Source organism: Mycteria americana, chromosome 1 (genome assembly GCF_035582795.1).
Source record: "Mycteria americana isolate JAX WOST 10 ecotype Jacksonville Zoo and Gardens chromosome 1, USCA_MyAme_1.0, whole genome shotgun sequence".
Taxonomy (NCBI): domain Eukaryota; kingdom Metazoa; phylum Chordata; class Aves; order Ciconiiformes; family Ciconiidae; genus Mycteria; species Mycteria americana.
The window spans coordinates 68283353-68305250 of NC_134365.1; the positions used below are offsets into that span (position 1 = coordinate 68283353).

At 45.0% G+C, this 21898-nt stretch overlaps 1 protein-coding gene across 5 annotated transcripts in view; it reads left to right on the plus strand.

Moving 5' to 3' along the window:
- The first annotated feature begins 3159 nt into the window (after window positions 1-3159).
- IQSEC3 (IQ motif and Sec7 domain ArfGEF 3) overlaps window positions 3160-21898 on the plus strand; it is a 108667-nt gene continuing 89928 nt past the window's right edge. For all 5 annotated transcript variants that reach the window (XM_075504167.1, XM_075504153.1, XM_075504143.1 and 2 more), the window contains exon 1: window positions 3160-3783. In XM_075504167.1, coding sequence (XP_075360282.1) covers window positions 3290-3783 — 494 coding nt within the window. In that variant the 5' untranslated portion in view covers window positions 3160-3289. The remainder of the gene's footprint in view (window positions 3784-21898) is intronic.

Below are 21898 nucleotides of genomic sequence, written 5' to 3' on the forward strand. Positions count from 1 at the left end.
TATGGCAAAAATAATTTTAACAGAATTCATACTTTCCTCATCTTCACCATTGTTTCCCTCTAGATATCATCTCTCCTAAAGAGAGAAGCAGCAGCATTTAATGACCTGAAGATTGGGCTAAATGCCAAAGACGTTTGAAATCAGAGATCTGTCCCCCTGGCTTCCTGCATAGCCTTGGACAAGTCATTTAACCACTCTGTGTCCCTATTTCTGATGGCTACAATCCTACCATTCACCTTCTATGGAACAGTAAAGCTTACTTCACTAATGTGCAGAGCTTTGCAAATGATGTATGCTAGGTATTGTGGCAGCGTAATCAAAGGGACACAGTGATGGCTGGATAAAAGAAGAGGCGTTTCCTAGCTATGCAGGATTCTTGCTTACCGAGTGAAAGAAGACATTCAGTTTCTTCTGATATCCTTGCAGATTCCTCCTGAATGAATACCCCATCTTCATTGAATTTTCTTATTACAGAGGATTACGCAACTCTATTACCTCTTGAAGTTTTGTAAGGAGATCCCTGCATAGTCTTTCATGTTAGGCACAAATGTATTCTGCTGCATTTTCCTTTGGCACATGCTTTCTGTAGAAACCTGGAAGGTCAGGGCTGGTCTTACTGGTTTTGTCCACCAGTCACCACACCCGTACAGAAAATGGGCTTCTTCCTGATTCTCCTAGCCTGCTTGATTTTAGCTTACCAATCCATGGCTGTAGGTCTCCGTTTAATTTATGACAAAGATTTATTAGTAGAAACTAGGTTAATGAGGCTGGTCAAGCAAATTAAAGGTGCAGAAAAAGTGAATGAATATATGGGGTCCACTCCGTGCAGTAAAAGTCACATCTTCTGATAGGTATTCAAGCATCAGACACAAGACTTCCAAGCTGTTTTGCCCCATCCCCAATCATCCAAACCAGGATGATTTTTTCTTTTTAGTTAGTATTCCCTTAAGACTATATGCCACAACCTGGCTGACTATACGTGGACAGGCCAGTACAATGTCTATGACCCTTATTTCTTCATCACTTTTATCCAGCTGAGCTGCAAAGGAACATGATGTCCACTGCAAAGACAAAACTCTGTACAGGGCTTGCCTTAAGGGTTAAAACAGCCTCCTCTATTCTGCAAGATAACCAATCTCTGCCTGAAGTCTCTTCTAACAAGGACAAGGTAGCTCTGTGTGTGTGTGTGTGTGTGTGTACGTACATACGTATGTGAGCATACCCGTGGCCATCCCCCGTTTCCCAGAATACATTAATGCCAAAAGCACGTTACTTCCATTGGTGTCCCTGGACTCTGTTCCTGTGAGGCAAGACTGAAATGACGCTGCTCAGTAGTGTCTCTGAAAGCAGACACCATACCAGCACAATTTCCCAAACGATCACTTCCACTCTTCCCCAAATATAGCTTAGGTATTTTCACCTCCCCTGTCTTTCTGTGTGCCTTTTTTCACAGTCCCCTATAACCATCTCTTCCCTTGCTAAATAATGCCAGTTCCTGCTCAGTCAATCCCCTGTCACGAGACATTAATGACACACTAGGCAATGAGATGGAGGAAGGTCTCCCCTAAAAATTTCCAATAAAATCATAAGTGTGTGGGATTTGAATGCTGTTACTCCTTAGAGTTCACTCCGGGGTCTTCCCCCAACACACAGGGGACATACGGCAATGTTTCACAATCCCCAAAGCTATCTCAAGTGCTTGCAAGAGAACTGTGAATAGCAGGTCTTTTTTAGGAGGAGCCTGTGAACAGCTTCTAATCCTGGTGATCCTGTTTGCATCAGTTTACATTCCCAGGGCTATCTGTGAACAGAAAAGACTGGAACACCTTTCAGCTCATCTGAAACAGAGATGCTGCTTCACATTGCTTGGTTCCTCACTTCAGGAAATCCTTGCTACGGTGCAGGTTTTGCTGATCTGAAAAGGCAAAATGAGAGTAGTTCTAGACTCAAAATCACCTACTAAAAAACAGTTGTTTTTTGTTCTGTGGTCTTGCACCTTTTGTATGTTCAGTCGAATCTACTGACACGCTTGCCTAAAACCAGGTTTGACTGCCCATTACACCTCCTGGATCTTCAGCGCCCACAGTGCCTGGAAAGGATGCCACTTTTTTACCCTTTACAGAAATCATCACATTGTTCATGGATCTACACAGGAGTTCCTGAAAGAAAGTTTATTACCCTTAGCCAGGTTACTTATTGATGAATATAATAGAAAGCACACATATAGTTTCTCAGACCCAAGGTTGTAAGTTTGTGAACTCGTAAGGCTGTGGATGAGGAAGGGCAAGGGAAGGTATTTCTTGAGAAATGAACAAAACCTGCACAGAGTCTAACAGCAAAGGCCCTGCCTGTCACTTCTCTGGTGTTACACCCACAGCCACTCCCCCCCCCCCCAGCAAAACTCCACAGCAAGTCCTAGCTTTCTTCCTAAGAACCTGAAGGACACCAAAGACTCAAAGGAGAGACAAACTCGCAGGGAAGCAGCCGATTCCTCTAACATCGATTTTCCTTGGTAACTCCTTCCCTCGGGTTCAGATTTAGCCCTGCCTTCTGCATGCTAACAAAGCAGAGCGAAAAACAGGACCGTTATCAACAGGGCAGCCAAAACCAGCCACGATTATTCAAATCACTAGGGGGGGGGGGGGGGGGAAGGAGAAATCACTAAGTCATCCTGGAAAAAAAAGAACAGCAACAGCTAGAAGTGCCATTCAGGGAGGAGAGCAGAACGGCTATCGGGGAGGCTGCGAAGGGCTCCGCAGAGGGGCTCCGCAGGCGCTGCCCGCTCCCGCCGCGGGCTCCCCTCGGCACTGGCCGCTCCGCTCCGCGGCGGGGCGAGGCGAGGCGAGGCGAGGCGGCACCACCCAGACGCGGCCGGAAGGTGGGGGACGGCGGCGGGGCCCGGCCGCGCCAGCTTTCCTCTCACAGACGCCGCCGAGCCCCGCCGCCGGGCCGGCGCCCCGCACTCTCTGCCCCCCGCGCCCTCCCGCGCCTGCGCGGCCCGGCCGGGGGGCGGGATCTCTGCGGCGGATCCCGCCCCGCTCCCCTTCCCCCGGCCTCGCGTGCGTGGCGCGCGGGGGCGGGGGCAGGCGCGGGAGCCGCCTCGCCTCCCCTCCCCTCCCGCCAGAGCGCGCGCGCACGCGGGCGCGCGGCGTGCGAGTGAGCGGCTGTTGGTCGCGCGGGCGCGTGCGTGCGTGTGCGCGTGGGGCGGTGAGGCGCCTCCCCGCAGCCCGCGCCGCTCTCGCCGGAGCGCCGGCGGCCGGGCAGGGGGGCCCGGGCCGGCAGCCGGGGCATGGAGAGCCTGCTGGAGAACCCGGTGCGCGCCGTCCTCTACCTGAAGGAGCTGACCGCCATCGTGCAGAACCAGCAGAGCCTCATCCACACCCAGCGCCAGCGCATCGACGAGCTGGAGCGGCGGCTGGACGAGCTGAGCACCGAGAACCGCAACCTCCGCGGGCAGCAGCCGGCCCCCGCCGAGCCGCCGGCGGCCCCCGCGCCGCCCCAGGGCCCCCCGCCCGAGCAGCCCCCGCCGCCGCCGGGCCAGCCCGACCCGCTCCAGCACCACCAACAGCTCCCGGCGCAGCAGCCGCCGCCGCCGCCGGCGGGCAAGCAGGCACCGGCGGGCCCCGGCGGCGGCGGCCGGGCTCCCGGCCACCAGCACCCCCCTCTCCAGCCCCACCAGCACCCCGCGGAGAAGGACGGCAGGGAGAAGGGCTGCTGCGCCGCTCTGCTCCAGCACAAGACCCCCCAGGCCATCGGCAAAGGCGTCCTGAGCAGGAGACCGGAGTAAGTGAGACGGGGGAAAGGGGGCGGGCAGGGGTGGCGGTGGGGGAACAGCAGCGTAACGGGCTCTTTCCGGGCCCAGATCCAAAAGGGAACTGGGTTATACCCCCCTGCAGCCTTGCACGGAGAGAGGCAGCGTGTGGGTGGGTGGGGAATCCCTCCCTCGATGCGTTCTCGGGGAGACCAGGCAGGGTGCAAAGAGGAGCCAGGATGCTGCTTCCAAGAGGCATTTGCCTCCTAGTTCACCGCTTTTATTTTTATGTGCAAGTGCCTGTGGCCTGTTTGAACCCACTCGGGCTGCTCACCCGTGGTGCTCACACACAGCATCGTGCCCTCATTGTCTGTCATAAATAAATAAGTCTTTGATCAAAGATGAGTGCGGTTTAGCCCAGGCAGGGAGAAGCTTTGCAAAGGACAGCAGCATTGTGGCAGCTTCTGATTGCCTTAAGTCTGTTTGCCTTAAGTATCTGTCAAAAAACCCCATCATCCCTGGAATGAGCTGGGATTTTCCTGCCCTCGCTGATGTAAGGGGTCTAGGGTATGCATTACGTTGCACATGATGTGTATATGTTCATAGAGATACAGATGCTGTACATATGTTTGACATTTAGGATGCTTATCACACTTGAGTGGGGGTTGTCTTTTTTTTTTTTTTTTTTTTTTGGTAAGTGGCACCTGACACCGATCCAGCTCTTCAAAAGGACAAAGTATTTTTTGCTGGTCTTTCCTCTTCAGTGAAGAAAGCATGACTACTAGTACTGAATACTGATAATGGTCTGTGTGCATGCATGTATAGTAAACAAGGATGAGCATTCCAGCGCTATAGGTGGTGGAAGAGGCTACTATTGAAGAGTCACATTTTCTTGGATTACATATCCAGTATATGCCATCAGTTCACCAGCTGGTAATTACAACTGCACTCAGTATTGTATTGTCCTTTGTTTAGGCACTTTGAAAGCAGGGGAATGTTTTCTGATTGAAAGCCAGAGTTAGTGAAGTTAGGAAGAGAAGGAGCATAGTTTCTGATCTGGCTTCTTTTATGTAAGAAATAAGCTAATACAAGTAGTAAAACTAGATCGGAATTTCTTTCCTAGAACGAATTCTACAGTTTTGGTTATAGTAATGTCAAAACAAATGAAGTATGCAGCACACTGTGTAGCCCAAAACGTCTTCCTTGTCTCTTTTGACACTTTAAATAAAAGGGCCCCTTCTCTCTCATGTTTGTTTTGAATACACAAGCATAGCTACAACATGGAGCTGGATTTTCAGCTGGTTTAAGTAGAGTTACACCACTTCATAACAACTAAGCATCTATCACGAGATTCTATGAAAATCAGTGGAGAAATTACTATTGAAAGAAATGCTATTAAAGGAATATGTACGGTCAAGGCACGCTTGAATCCCAAAAGACAGATCCATACTTCTAAAATACTGCACTGTAAGACTCAATTTTGCAGTCACAACTTAAAGGAAATGAGTGGGCTACTCAGACTATTAATACAGGTAGTAAGCATTTGCAGGATCTGGCCCTTATTCATCATGCGATAGATGGAGTTTTAAAAAGATGTAGGGCCAGATCCTGAACTCATGCTGGTTGGTGTAAATCCAGAATAGCATAGTTCAAGTCACTGAAGTCAGAACAGTAAGAAACCCATATAAAAATGCATAATCAACCTCATTGTTTTTTCAATAGTGAATCCCTGCAGTGAAGGCTCTGTTAGAAACATTGTATCGGCAAGGGCTTTCCTTTCTTCTGAACAGAGTTTCTAACATACATCATTACACAGATTGAGGAGTCAATATCTATGCATAAGTCTAAATACCTCCTTCTTATCTGAGCTTTTTTTGCAGTGGGGTTTGACTGGGGGAAGAATTGTAGATTTTTTTCTTCATACCAAAATGCGCAAAGAGAAGTGCATTAAGAACACAGCTGATCACCGGTATATCATACAATGATCTTTATATTTTATATAGATAGATAGATGGATAGATGGATGGATGGATGGATGGAGCCTTTTTGTGGAAAGTCAGGGCTGCTGCTGGGGATAACAGAGCAATCCCTGCAGCGTTCTTCACTCAGGAAGATTAAAATAGACTGCTTCTGTTTCCTTCTATAGCTTAGGCAAACCAAAATCTTTGTATAGCAAAGGAAATATGAGAGATGCAAAACAGTCTACATTTCTCACTCCTGCAGGTTCTTTTTTTTTCCCCCATTGATTATATATACTCGGTTTCATGCTCTCATCTCTGACTGTTAGAAGAAAATCAAAGAGACTGCAAAATCTAACTTAAAGGCAACTTGGATGGAGGGGGGGGAATCTTTCACCACCTATTGACAGCATGCCCAATATATTATGATCCAGCTGGCCAACCTGAGAGTTGTATTTTTGCTTTTGTGTGACAGCAGGGGACATATACTTTAATATCTACACAGAATAGGAATCTGCACTCCCTTCCTTCCTCCCCACATCTGAACATGTTTTTACCTCTATTATAATCCCTGAAATTCAATGTTATCTAAATTTTTTTCTCTTAGCCAAGAGCATAGGAACTGACTGTTCAGTACAGAAAATGGCCACTCTAAACAGGACAGAAATGATATTTTAGCATGTCAGGATGCAGTGGCTGAAAGCAAGGGTTAAAGCAGCACCCAGGCAGTGCCCGGCTCTCACTGCCCAGTAATGGAATTTCCTCTGCCTCTCACAAAACAGGAGGTTCTGGCAGCATGTGTAAGTGTATGTGTGCTGGCCCTTCTCACCTCAGACACAGCTCAGGGATTTTGCTCATTTTGAGTCAGGACTGAGATTTTTTTTGCAGCCCAGCTCACCTCAAGCCCTGGATAGAAGTGAAGACCTGAGCTTTTGGACACGTGTGACTATTCATGTCAACTGGGGCAGTCTTCTGTAAGGGGCTTGGAGGAAAAAACAGCTGAAGCATCTCTATCATTTTAAAGAAAAGTTCAGTCTTATTTTCATTGTTCACTTTTTAAAAAACTGATAAGTTTTCTTTTTTTAAAGTCCTTTTTTAAAAAAAAAACCCTATATTTTAAAAGGGAACAAAACCAAGCCCATCTCTAGAAAGGGAAGAATTCCTGAGTTACGCAGAGGCCCACTAATTGTTGCTGCATGTCATTGTGTGAGAAAGGTAGCACTGAGCTTACCTGTGAAAGGAGAGGCTAGGAGAAAGATTTTTGCAGAGATTCTCAGCAAGAATTAGGCTGATTATTATTCCACAGCATCTGTCTCTTTCTACCTTAGGAGTCTATTGCATAAGCGCCTCACAACTTTAAAAACAAAAAAATAAGGTCATTCGTCATGGAATGTTTTGCTTCAAAAATACAGGTTGCCAAATTAGCATAGCTTAGATCACCCTTACTAGGCAGCCTCTTGTCTTAAGAGACCATCCCAAAGTATCCTCAGATCCTGTGAGTATAATTTTTTCTTTCCTTCTTTATCAGAACGCTACCTTCTTTGCCAATCCCTAGCACCCTTCCTTGAGTATCAGGGAAATGCCACAGGGTTGAATTTAGCAGATTAAGTCTAAATGGCCCAAATCCTGCTGTTTTTTTATCAGTGAAACTCTCAGTAGGAGCTCTGCCTATGGAAGGACTTCAGATTTTGAGCCCATGCATTAGCTGGAAAGCTCACTTCGATAAATACAATTAGAATAACAGCTAATAATCCATTATAGTTCCTTCCATCAAAAGACATGGGTGCAATTTACAAACATTCTGCATTAAACTGGCATTAAAGTTTTCTTTTAACTGTGTCACCAACACTGAAAACAAGGCATAGAAACAGTATTTGTCTAGCATGACATAAAGCATCTAAGTACTGCCTTTAAATTATTAGCCTGTGTTTGCTCTACAAGATACCTCCTCAAGCAAAACAAACTCTTAGAACTCTTGGAAGAAATTTTCTAAAATCACATTTTCCCAGAGGTCTTAAAGCTCAGTTGGATTTGCATTGGGCTGAAAACTATTTTATTTTATTTTATTTTATTTTATTTTATTTTATTTTATTTTATTTTATTTTATTTTATTTTATATTGGTTTAGGATAGTATTTTTTGTCTTAGTAAAGAGGCAAGTTTTAAAAGACAATGTTAGGGTCACTTAGTTACTGTTGTGGTCTGAGGCTGTTTGCTATATTTTTGTTTAATTTCAAAAGCTCAATTATGTAACTTTAAAATGAAGATATTGCATATGCAGAGGTGCTGTTTTCCATAATTTTTCTTTTTAACTATGCATTAATGTTCTATTCTATGGATTATCTCCAGGGTAAAGGCATTAGACAAAATCCCACTGATTTCAATGGATACTAACAATAACTGTAAATATTATGGCTTACTATTAACATATTTTGCTATATTTGCGCATTGCACCAGCACAAAAAAAAAAAAAAAGACCAGAACAACTCTGAAAGGCTCGTGTACCCCAGATACCCATTCCTTTCACTTTGGGTGCACAAGGAGTGCTACATTTGCCCTCTGCTTTCATTCTTTCAGATTTCCCCCAGCCTATTTCAGGGTTTAACTCCCTTGAGCTTTCACACACCAGAAATAGTTGCATTGGTGCTGCCCTGGGTTCTGCAAATCCCTGCTAGCAATGTACCATTTCAGCATCAAAAGTTATTTGGAGTAGAGTGCTGTAAGCTGGTTTCAAATGACAGAGGTCTGCATTGGCATAGCTACACAGATGCTAAAGCCCTGCTTAGATGATTTTGAAATAAAGAGCATAATGAGAAGAAGAAAGAAAGTAGACTCTCTCTACTACGTCCCATTTAAAGATATATCCATACTGGTTCCATTCACACTGTAATCATATGTAAGACATATTTTATGACATGAACACACCTGCATCATATCTACATCAGGGCCTGTAAAATCCCAGGCAGAGGAATATGGAATTAATGATTCACAACAGTATTTAAGAAATAAGAGATGAAGTGAGAGAAAGAAAACGTTTCAGCTTAGGAAGGGTTCAGGATGAAGTTTTAGGTATAAAATTGCTGAGTAAAGATGGCATGAGGAATTCCACCCACAGGGATAGCACCTCAATATGATGCTGTATAAAGTCCCAGCCAGAGCAACACAGTGTCAAGGCTGAAAATACTATTGTGGGAAATCTCACTTGCAGGATGGGAGCATCAGGAAGTAATAACAAGGAAGGAATCTGTGTGAAATACTGCCTAGCGGTGCTTTGGACAGATACTACTTGCGTATCTGTGTCCTGAGCCCAGTTAGAGCAGTACCTGGAGTAACAAAGACTCATACTAATCTTTTAACAAGAGAAGCCAAGGGCTGAAAGCAACAGCAAAAAAGGTGAATTTTTTAATGCTTAAATGAGGAGGGATGCAAATGCATTATTTTGTTTTTCTGATAAGATGGTGATATTTTCATGTCACTCAGCTGTATGTTCTGCTGCAGTCAGGCTGCTCTTCTCTGGTGGCAAGGGTACCTTTCTTCCATGTGCTTTGTATTGGCCCTTTTGGTGTCACTTCCGAGGCAGATCCAAGGTAAGGTTCTATGAGAGGACTTTAGGAGCAACGAGCTCACATGCCAACTCTGTTAGCATTCAAAAGAATTCACGCATGGCTGTTTGGAAGAGGTATTCATGGAAAAATGTCCCAAATGAATAGGTATTAACAACGCCCTTGAGAATTCCTGCCAGGGACTCAGTGCCAGGTGACTCTTGGGCTGGCTGTCCCATTCTTTGCAGCACATACAGTGTGGAAGGACACCCATTGTTCTGAGATTGCAACAAGCGACTGATACTTCCATGTTCTCCGTAAAATGATGTGCACACAGGAATATACAATTTAGGCATGGTTCATACAGTTTATGCATGCAGCAAGTGGCTACTTATATGAGGCATAGGCTGAACACATTCCCACCTACACCATACTTGAAATTATTTGCACTTTTAGTCAGAGTAAGCCAGAGAAATCTAGCCTTGGGCTGTTCTTCTAGTCTTTAGATGGTGCCAGACCAGAGCCTGTCAGCTAGAAGTCTGGTCTTCTTTTAATTATGGCTTCTACCTGCTCATTCAAAAAAAGTGTTCGTGTGATAAAATGAAGTGCACTTCTGCAAGGAAAAATACCTCTAGACAAACAGATGTATTAGATAGTAGAAATTTCCCAGTTTTGTTTTTTTCCCTTCTGCCTTGGAATCCAAGTAGAAACAGTAAAAAAGAGCTACTGTCCTTCTGCCTTAATCTTTCTGTACGTAGGGTTTATTCATCTTCTGCTTTCCTGTTATTTTCCCTATAAATGCCTTGTTAGGTAGCTTGTTTTCTCCTTTCTTTCCTAGTTCAGCAGTGGTTTATTTCTCTTTTTCCATTCCTCGTTATAAAACCTTTTGTTGTTTCTCCCTTAGGAATACATTATAGCAAGCTAGAAATATTCCTCTGTTTAACAGATGGAAAATATTTCATTTGTTATAAAATTACCTGTAGCCTGTGATCATTACTTGGTCCACATTCCATGGAACCATATAAGAGCAAATAAGGAAAAAGGAAAAGAGTCATTTATGAAGACAGAGCCTGAAATGTGACCATTTTCCCTTTCTTTTTCATACTTTAAAAAAAAATTACATATACATTTTTTCCCTTGAAGAGGTCTATCTTGAAACAAAATAGTAATATTCTTGTATTCATCTATTCTGGAGTTTGTCATTTCATTTAGCTAAGTCCTAGGTGAGAAAATGAAAGTCTTGACTATTGGATTTGTTCTGCCCAATGGCTCTGTTTAAGATCTCTTAGTTAGAGCATTGGACTAACAGTCTTAAGATCAAAGTTTAATTCCTCCTAAATGTATTTTTAACAGACTTGTGATGCTGGACAGTCCCTTTCATCTCTGCGTATTTTAAGATCTGTAGCAAAGCAGTTGGAGATCTATTGTTACCGATAAGAGTGGGCAGATAGATCAGGAACAATCCTTTTTATAAATTTCAGCACAGGAAGCAGCATAAAGCTCCTGTCATTACTTGCAATGTGTACTGCAAGGCAATATGTATATTTGCACATAGAAGAGAGAACGTATTTGCCTGAGCATTTGTCTACAGTAGGTGTCTAAGAGCAAAGTTAAAACAGCACCTAGTTTCTGTGCTTTTTACATACAGAAAAGCAAATCGTCTGCTGGAGGAAATCCGTGTATCTTCACTGACGTCAATACAGCCATGACAGTTTACATCACCTGTACCAGATTTTGCGTATCTGTCCTCACACACAAATACACGTACATCCACTAGTGTAAATGAGTGTTGACAAGAGCAATGGATAGCTATTCATCACAGACATAACAATGAACAATGAGCAAACCATTAAGCAACATTCTGACTCTTCGTATAACAGGTTTGTAATGTTTTCTTATGGTATTTTAGTATAAGGTGGTAGGAGTTTTCTTGTTGCAGGGTTATAAAGACATATTTGCTCTGTTTGATAATGTTTTTTCCTTTCTCTACCCTGTGCATGCACCCTCAGTCTGCTTCTCACACAGGTATTATTTTTACTGCTTTTGCTAAGATTATGCTTATTGATCAGCTGTTATTTTCATGTCCTCTGAAGTTGCACTTTTTGAGGGGGATAGAAGGGGATCAATATTTTCCATGATTAGTCACATCTAAGAGGGGCCGTTTGGTGAAATTGAAGTGATTTTGAATAAGAAATTAAAAATGGCAAACCTTACCCTTCCTGCCCTCTTCTAGCTGAAAACAAGGGGGTCTGTGACCTGCAGAGCTAATGAAGCTTGACTTCCAGAAGATTTGTGTCACGGTTACATTTTCTGATGCCTAACAAGATGTGAGTTCTGATCTAAGCTTCTCCTGGTATTGAGGCTTTTATAACATCTCTCTCCAACATGGAGGCATCTGTGCGGAGTAATGGCTTCAGTTCACTTGGCAGACTTTCCCTCAGTGGAGAACCTACAAAGTTCTCTCTGTTACACCCTGCCAGCTATTTTCATGGAACTCGTAGAGGTTAGTATCTCTGAGATCACTGTTACTCACTCACACTTGGTTGAAACTCACAGTGGGATCTGCAGTTACAAAGTAGGAACCAACATAGACACACACACGGAGAAAGAGAGAGACACACATGCATAGAACGAAAAAGGAAGAGATTATATGGTCACAGAAAACATATTTTGCTTAGGAACCCAGGCAATAAAGACCAAGTCCTAGATAATTTTCTCATTTAGCTCACCAGTACATCAAAATGGCTGAACAGTCCACTCCAAATCTGTGACCCCTTCTTGGAGCTGGTGTTCTGTGCCTCTTAAAAGTCTTGGAATATTAAAGTTATGAAGAATTGGGAAATTACTGTAGGAATTCAGGGGGCGCCTAGGTGGAGGTTTACCATTGGCAAATGGATCTGTTGCTTCTCCTGGCTTTGCATATGAAGTTGGTGGATCATCTTAATCCACCTACCAACATTTGTGTGGGCATGGGCTGCTGCTGAGACAGTTACTACTAGAGAGGTTAATTTATATTTGCTGAAACACGCTAAAGCATCTATGTCATTCTCAAGAGTAGTAGAAAATTGACACTGAAATTATTATAGATCTTAAGGAGGCTTGGGATTTTCTTCAGGTTTTGCTGTACTTTGGATGTTTGTTCAAATTCTGACCTTTCTATTAAAATTCAGGACCTTGCTGTCAATCTGTTTGTCTCTGTGACGTCGATTTCCAGGCAGTCCTCCAAAGTGGTTCACACTATCCTGCTCCAGTGGGAGAGTTGCTCTGACAGCACCTCCTGCAGCCTCAGCATCCAGCATCTTGGTGTTGCTGTGCCAATGTGGGCACTGCCTTCATGGAACATCCTCGGATCTGCCTCCCGGAGCAGTGTGGGTTTGGCCCTGAGGTTCTTAATGGACTTTATACATGATAGCATTTTCCAAAAGAGAGGGTACCTCTCCAGATTTATAGAGATTATTACCTTTCTACTTCAGTTATGGAATCAAGCCCAGAGCTGTCTTTCCTTGCTTTTGCCCCTCTGCGAGGAATACTGTTTCTGCCTCTGTTGGGCTGTTCCAGGAAAAGTTTCAGCTCTGCAGTCAGTTCAGAATTCTCACAAATGTCCTTGTCTTTCATTTGCTGGTTTTTAATTTGCGAATCCATTCCCAGTAGGACAGCAGTAAATTGCCTGTGTCTGCCTAGGTACTGACATGGCCCCCTTCACCATAGTAACTGAGTATCTGGATTTGTCCTGAGGGCCCATGCTGATATCCATGCACACTGGACCACTAACCTTCATCTGAACTAGCAAAGAGTCTGAGGAATCTCCTCTCTTTTCTCTGAGCAATCCCTGGTTCTCATGCCAAAGACCTCTCTTCAAGCAGTTTTCTTCTATAATGTTTTGTGCCAATAAATCTATATCCAGTCAAACTCCTGATGCATGACTGCATGGCTCTGATCAGTAATTTGCACTATTTTACAATCTAGGTAAGTCTAAGGGCCAGATTCTGTTACCACTTAACTGTAAATCTGAGTGGCTGAACTCACTTAACTCAGTGGCTTCAAATTTGAAGAGACGTGAGATAACACTCATATATAACTTCTGACGTTACGGATCTTCTTGAACTGACTTCTGTCCCACCACTGGAACTAGTTAGTTTGAGTTAGCTATTAGCTTATTAGATTCTGTGCGTACTTGCCATGGCAATCATTTGGGATGGCACAGCCAACTGCTGTAATGTTTCCCCCAAGAATTCTTTATTACTCATTTGGGAAAATACTGATCTCCATGTTAGCTGCAGCAACATCCGCTGCTGGTCCCTTGTTTCTGCCAAGAAAGGAGTGAGTTTCTCATCTTTGTCAAGCTGAATACATAAATATTGACTTCACTAGACATGCTCTGACTGGAACTATTATACCACCTTTATCACCTCATTTACTGTAGCTCTTACACAGCCAAGCAGATAGGGAATACCAGATTGGTATCCTTGATGGATGAAAAGCATTGGCAAAGAGTTTCAGTCTCAGACATTTAAAGGTATTAAGCCTCCCAAAGGTGGAAGAAAGAATCTCCGTTTTAAGGGAGGGATCGGGCTTCTGCCAAACTCCATTTGCTTTCAGCAAGTTATTTTACAGGTAGGCAGAAGAAAGGAAATACTAGTGACAGGGGAAGAGGGGAAGAGGAGGATGAGAGGCATCTACAGTGTGTCTCTACTCTCTGCTAACGGCAACCTTCAGGCTGGTTTTAAGTCTATATTACCCTACTCTTCAAAACCCAAGCCTGAAAGCATGGCTGGAGCGTTGCCTCAGGACTACATCCCAGCGGTGTGCACATCTGCATGCTCTCCAAAGCCTCTGCAGCAGTCATAAGACAGGTTATACCATACGTCTGGGTTCTGCAGGGGCTGTCTGTGCAGGGAGATACAAGCTGGTGAAGGAGTGGACAGCAGTGGGGAGAAGTTACAAGGGGAAGGGGAAAGGGCCCAGTGGAAACTATAGAATGCAGGAGGGAGCCCCATAACCTTATCTTGCAGAGGCTGTGAAGTTTTTGAATGGCTGGTTCATTTACATGTGCGACTGTAATGATGCTTCAGTGTAGCTGGGGGGGAGGGAAGGAATGACAGGGGTTTATGTTCTATTTTTATGAAGCTTCTTACTCAGGAGAAATTAATAATAAACAGCACACACTGAACATTATCCTTAACACATACTGACATGTTGAAGCCACCTCCCCAGTAGGCAACTCCTGGGCTTAAGGAAGGAGCCCACTACTGTATGCCCAGAGTGTATGTGACTAGTTCTCATCACTGTGGGATGGGAGGTTTATCAGATCTCATAAAGCAATGTTGTTTAACCTAGTCAGGCAGTGTCTGGGAGATCTTCAAGAAGTACCCAGAGTGCTAAGAGAGGACAGCGGAGTATGTCTGCAGATAGCATCCTTTTCAGGATGTCTCTACCTGGCATTAGCACCTCTTTTTTCAGATTAGATGTTGGGGACCTTGGCCACCTGTGTCCCTTCACAGGATATACACACACAGAGAGCAAAGGTGTTATCCCTGTTCATGTGCTGGTGTGAATTTGTCATCACGTTCCTCTCCCTGTTTTGCTTAATTGACAACAGGCCCCATTCTTCATTGTCTTCCTCTTGTGAAGTTATTTTTTGTTGTGTGACATGGGTTTGAGATGCCAGCAAATCCTCACTGAGCAATTCACATCCCACTACATCAAGCACAAATTATAATATGACTTAGAAAGCGTAAGGAATCAGGGCCATTCTTCTGCTGCAGTTTTTTACAAGGCTTCATTGAAGGCTGCTATGGCCAACGCTGATATCTATCACCAGAAACAGCTGCATTTCAGAGATGAGCACATATACACAGTAATGTTAGGTTTTTTAAAGTGCTTTGGGAAGTAATGTACTTATTCACAGATGGAATATTGTTAGTGTATGTCCCTATCAATATCTAAAAGTGCAGCAAGTAGCAAGTATATAAGCTTTTCCTCTAGTACACCTCTAACCATGGCAAGATCTTGCTGCAGGATGAATGATAGAAATACCATGCAAAAATAGGTAATAATAATAATAATAGTCTGTTCTGCATTACTCTTTATCAGTAGAGCCTTCAAAGCTTACAAAGGTAGCCCTCATTTTACAGAAGGGGATGAAGACATGGAAAATGTTTTGCTTGAGTTCACCCAGCTAGTCAAAGCTGAGAGTAAAACCTGTGTCCCAGGGCTCTGATCTGTCAAGTAGGCTACAGTGCCTTGAAAGAAGGAGACAAACAGGACAAGAAGTGCTAAATGTTACGAGGTCACTTCTATGGCATAAATAACATTGCTCTAAATCCTGAAATATGATTCAGTCCCTGGACAGCTTGATGTCAGGAAGCGTTTTGGCCAGTGAAAGATCTATAACTTGGCCAAAAATCCTTAACAGCCATTCATGATTGGTGTCAGTTATGCACACCAGAAAGAACAAGCAGTGGAGGCTGGAGATAAAATCGAATATTGAATTTGAGGAGGAATTGAGACACGTGATTTCACGCTGGCAGGGCTGTGAATGTGTATTGCATGCAAGTCCAGCAAGATTTACAAAAGCAGCTAGTCCAGCAAGAAAATGTGTTGGAGTAAAAAAGTGGCGTAAATTTGTTGGAGTAAAAAAGTGCAAGAAAACACACGTGCATTCTGGAGCGTGTTTTGTTTCTTGCAGCAATGAACCAGTTATGAGTCGCACAGAATGATGAGGGGAGAAGGTAGCGAGAGAAGGTAGGTTAAGAGTCTATAGTCTCTGCTGTTTCAGTCTGGTTTCACGGGAGAAAGCTCAGCAAGCACATGGAAGACACCAAAAATATTCCTCTCGTGGGAGCAAAAGGAAAAGCCTCCCACAGAGGTAGGCACTGCATGTGAGCTAGGGAAGCGGAAAGTAATTATCACATCTGTGCATGTGAATAAGTTGACAGAGTACCTTCTCCAAAAACCACTGCCTAGGAAGGCACAGTTCCTTCTTCCCCCAGCTATATTTTCCCTCCCCTTCTTCTCCTATTAAATACAGAGCCATAGTGGGGTCTGCTGCCTCCATCCCCTCCTCCCCTGACACAATCACAGCAGTACATGCAATCACCAAGTCATGTAGACAGTCTCAAAGTCTTGCTCGGTCAGATTTTTCCTGCCTCACCCAAAGAGAACTCTTGCATGACTGATATGTGTGGCTTAATGGATTCTGGGCTGAGGTTTTCATTTCCAGTAATAAGAAGAGCATTTGCATTCCCCCATCCCTCTGCTTGTGGTACAGGGCTTGATGGTAACAATGTTTCATTAGCTCAGTCTGATTAGCTGTTACCTGGGGACATCACTTTGATAGGGATCCTCCATCCTGCCTGGTTTTTCATTCAGTATTGCGGTAGGCCCCAGTATTTTACAAACCTGTAGGGTGCTCTTTGGCACACTCTCATGCATGTATGAGAGGGGGGCACGCTCTGGGAATTCTTATACAACTTGAATACATTCCCCACAGTCGAGGGGTGCATTCAGTATAGACCTAGCCTGCATTCGGTAATGACAGAGATGGCAAGAGAGATCTGGAACAAGGGCAAGAATGCCTTCAGGATGTGAATGTGCCTTGGATGTTTCTGGAATTCCTTTCTCTTACCAGCGAGGAGCTGTTTATGTTCGTTACTTTTTCCTCTCAGCTTGTACTGTAGAGTATACTGATTTCCTCAATTTGAAGGGACTCAGCACCTCAGAGGATCAGGACCTCACTCTCTCTCCTTTTTCTTTCAGCTCTATTTTTCATTTCTCCATTCTGATTTTATTTGCTGCTGTTTTGAATTCCCTGAGGTGAACACTAACCAGAGGCACAATTAGTAACTGTTCCCTTGGGATTCAGTATGGCACTAGTTGGAGATATGCCACAAAAAATATCTAAAATATGACCGATTTCATGACATTTCTCTATTATTACTCCTTTTATTAAAGTCATGAAGAAAAGTTAGGACCTGAGTGGCTCCTGATAGTACAGCAGCATTTGCAAAGATACCAGCAAGAATGAAACTGGCCTTCAGGAAGAGAGCTTGGAGCCCCTCTCCAAACTTCACTGGGTCCTTCCAGACAGCACCTCCTGTTCATCCTTACTTAACTTGCCCTTGTTCCTCTTTCTCACTGGCAGTTACACCCTCTCTTTCCCCTAAAACCTCCATTCTACAGCTCTGCTGCAAGAGTAGTGTAGGTGGCAGCTACACCACAATGGCAACTTATGAATACAGCACTGCTGAGAACAAAGCTGTGATGAAGGTTTCTGTTGCTGGATTCCCAGATAGCTGTTGGGAGGACGAGGAGCACGGCATGTCTGCATGTACTGAACAGTGAATGGGTAGGGTGAAGTGACATGTGAATGATACACCTGTATCCCCATGAGATTGTGTCTTCCTTTCCCTCTAGATATACATCTCTCTGTGGAAAAGTGAAGTCTGAAGGAACGAGGGGTTCAAAAGTATATAAACACATATATTCACTCACAGCTGGCTGGGTGAACAGTCTGAGTGAGATGTGCTTTATGTGACATATGTCCAGTTTTTACATCTAGTGACTTACATGGGTTTCAGGAACCCACTGAATTAACAAAATCATCAATAAGGAAAGATGGAAGGGAAGATTATTTTTTCCTCTCTCCTTTCAGTTGCGGGCAGCGACATTGGAAAAAACAGACAGGTCCAGTCCATTAATACATGGCTCTGTGGCTGGTGTCACCGCCACAATAATGGGATGGCCTACACAGCACCAGGCTTGCTGGCATCAGGTGGGATTCACCTTTCTCAAAGGAGGAAGAGGGTCTTTGCTCACAAGCTAGTGGGGCTTATTGACAGAGCTTTAAACTAAACGTGAAGGGGGAGGGGGATAATATCAGACTTGCCTGTGACAAGCTGTGGGATGACATGCCAAGGTTAGAGCAACAGGGTGCTAGTGAGGGCCCTCAGTCTGTTGCTCGGAGACATGCTGGCTACACTGCAGCACACTTGAAGTCTTACGGAGATGAGCCAGGGGCTTCTGAGGTAATAGGCGCCAATAGGGAAACATCAGTGAAATACCTCAAAGGAATTAAGGGCTGTTTCTCTAAGAAGGTGACATGGCCGACAGCCCAGCTGAAGTGACTCTATTCCAATGCACACAACATGGGCAATAAACAGGAGGAGTTGGAAGCCACCATGCTGCTAGAAAGCTACAACCTAGTTGCCATTACTGAAACTTGGTGGGACAAATCCCATGACTGGACTGCGGCTATCGGTGGCTACAGGCTGTTCAGAAGGGACAGGAGAGGAAGGAGGGGTGGAGGCGTTGCCCTCTACATCAAGAAATGGATAGAGCGTGAAGAGCTGTCTCTGAAGAATAACCATGAGCAGGTTGAAAGCTTATGGGTAAGAATCAGAGACCGAGGCAACAAAAGGAACCTTGTGGTCGGTGTCTACTACAGGCTGCCCGATCAAGGGGAGCCTATTGACGAAGCCTTCTTACTCCAGCTACAGGAGGCATCACGCTCGCAGGCTCTCATCCTGCTGGGGGACTTCAACCACCCTGACATCTGCTGGAAAAGTAGCACGGCTAGCTATAGGCAATCCAGGAGACTCCTGGAATGCATTGAGGATAATTTCTTAAGCCAGGTAATAGACAGCCCTACCAGAGGGGATGCGATACTGGACCTGTTGGTCACCAGCGCAAGTGAGCTAATCGGTGACATCAAGATTGGAGGCACCCTGGGCTGCAGTGATCATGCACTGGTGGAGTTCACAGTCCTGAGGGATATGGGTCTGGCGAAGAGTAAAGTCAGGACCCTGAGTTTTAGGAAAGCAAAATTCCAGCTCTTCAAGGAGTTAGTCAATAGGACCCCCTGGGAAACTGCCCTCAGGGACAAGGGAGCAGAACAGAGCTGGCAGATCTTTAAGGACGCTTTCCATAGAGTGCAAGAGCTCTTGATCCCCATGTGTAAGAAATTAGGAAAGGAAGGCAAGAGATCTGGCATCGATGGGTCGAGACCTGCTGGTCAAAATAAAGGGCAAGAAGGAAATGCACAGGCAGTGGAAGCAGGACAGGTATCCTGGGAAGAGTATAGGCACGCTGCATGGTTGTGTAGGGATGAGGTCAGGAAGGCCAAGGTGCAGCTGGAGCTGAACTTGGCAAGGGATGCAAAGAATAATAAGGGCTTCTACAGGTATGTCACCCAGAAAAGGAAGGTCAAAGAATACGTATCCCCCCTGATGAGCAAGACTGGCAAACTGGTAACAAAGGACAAGGAGAAGGCTGAGGTACTCAACAACTTCCTTGCCTCCGTCTTCACTGGCAACCTCTCTTCCCACACCTCTCAAGTGGATGGACCGTAAGATGGGGACTGGGGGAGCAAAGTCCCTCCCACTGTAAGAGAAGATCAGGTTTGTGACCACCTGGGGAACGTGAACATATGTAAGTCTATGGGACCTGATGAGATGCATCCCAGAGTCCTGAAGGAATTGGCTGATGTAATTGCCAAGCCACTCTCCATGATATTTGAAAAGTCACAGCAGTCAGGTGAAGTCCCTGGTGACTGGAAAAAGGGAAACATTGCACCCATTCTTAAAAAGGGTAGAAAGGAGGACCCTGGGAACTACTGACCGGTGAGGCTCACCTCTGTGCCTGGGAAGATCATGGAACAGATCCTCCTAGAAGCTATGCTAAGGCACATGGAGGACAGGGAGGTGATTCGAGACAGCCAGCATTGCTTCACCAAGGGCAAGTCCTGCCTGACCAGCTTAGTGGCCTTCTGTGATGGAGTGACTACATCAGTGGACAAGGGAAGAGCTATGGATGTCATCTATCTGGACTTCTGTAAGGCCTTTGACATGGTCCGCCACAATGTCCTTCTCTCTGAATTGGAGAGATATGGATTTGATGGGTGGACTGTTCGGTGGATGAGGAATTGGTGGGATGGTCGCATCCAGAGGGTGGTGGTCAACAGCTCAATGTTGATGGAGATCGGTGACAAGTGGCGTCCCTCGGCGTCCATACTGGGACCAGTACTGTTTAATATCTTCATCAGTGACATAGACAGTGGGTTTGAGTGCACCCTCAGCAAGTTTGCAGATGACACCAAGCTGAGTGGTGCAGTTGACACACCTGAGGGACAGGATGCCATCTAGAGGGACCTGGACAAGCTCAAGAAGTGGGCTGATGTGAACCTCATGAGGTTCAACAAGGCCAAGTGCAGGGTCCTGCACCTGGGTCAGGGCAACCCCCGATATCAATACAGGCTGGGGGTTGAAGGGATTGAGAGCAGCCCTGGGGAGAAGGACGTAGGGGTACTGGTGGATGAAAAGCTGGACACGAGCCAACAAGGTGCACTCACAGCCCAGAAGGCCAACCGTATCCCAGGCTGCATCAAAAGAAGCATGGCCAGCAGGTCGAGGGAGGTGATTCTGCCCCTCTACTCTGCTCTGGTGAGACCCCACCTGGAGTACTGCATCCAGCTCTGGAGCCCTCAGTACAGGAAATACATGGACCTGTTGTAGCGGGTCCAGAGGAGGCCCACAAAAATGATCAGAGGGATGGAACACATCTCCTATGAGGAAAGGCTGAGAGAGTTGGGGTTGTTCAGCCTGGAGAAGAGAAGGCTCCGGGGAGACCTTATTGCAGCCTTTCAGTACTTAAAGGGGGCTTATAACAAAGATGGGGACAAACTTTTTAGCAGGGCCTGTTATGATAAGAGAAGGGGTGATGGTTTTAAACTAAAAGAAAGTAGATTCAGGCTAGATATAAGGAAGAAATTTTTTACTATGAGGGTGGTGAAACACTGGAACAGGTTGTCCAGAGGGGTGGTAGATGCCCCATCCCTGGAAACATTCAAGGTCAAGTTGGACGGGGCTCTGAGCAACCTGATCTAGTTGAAGATGTCCCTGCTCATTGCAGGTGGGTTGGACTAGATGATCATTAAACATCTCTTCCAGCCCAAACTATTCTATGATTCTAAGATTTGCCCAATGTTTTTTTAAAAGAACATTTAATTTTTTTGTTTAGTGGTGTGGTGTGGTGATGACTACAGAAAAAAAACAGTTCTTTTGACCTGTGTTTTGCTCTTCAAAGAGTGAGTGACCACATTCTGAACCTGGGACTAAGAGGCTCCAGAGATAGCTTAGAAGAAGCTCTGAAGCAAAAAAGAAGTTTATGCTTACTCAGTTAATGCTACAAGAAGGAAAGAACTAAGCAGAGGCTTCTAAGCAAGAGGATGTCGAGCTTGGGAAACTCCTGAAAGTGTGCATAAAAACGCAAGTGGGAGTGCTCAGGAGGCAAGCAAAATGCTGACTGAGGCAAGCAGAATGCTGACTGTCTACCTGTTACCCACTTCCTGCTATACATTGAAACAAAGAGCCATAGTTACATATACTACTAAAATAAAGCGTAGCCTTCCTAGGTATCAACCGTCAGACCACAGTCCATGGAGCTAGAAGATATATCAACCTTTCTTGTCACTCCACTTCTGAGCTGTTGTAGCAGGTGCTGTAAGATCATCAGTAGTCACAGCTTTGTTTTGAAACAAACTTTAGAGATATATTTATTGATACTAACACCATAACAGGGGATGCTCCTATTTAAACTGAAACAGTACATTTTGTCTACTACCACTACCCTCTGCTAGGTGGGGAGAGCTCT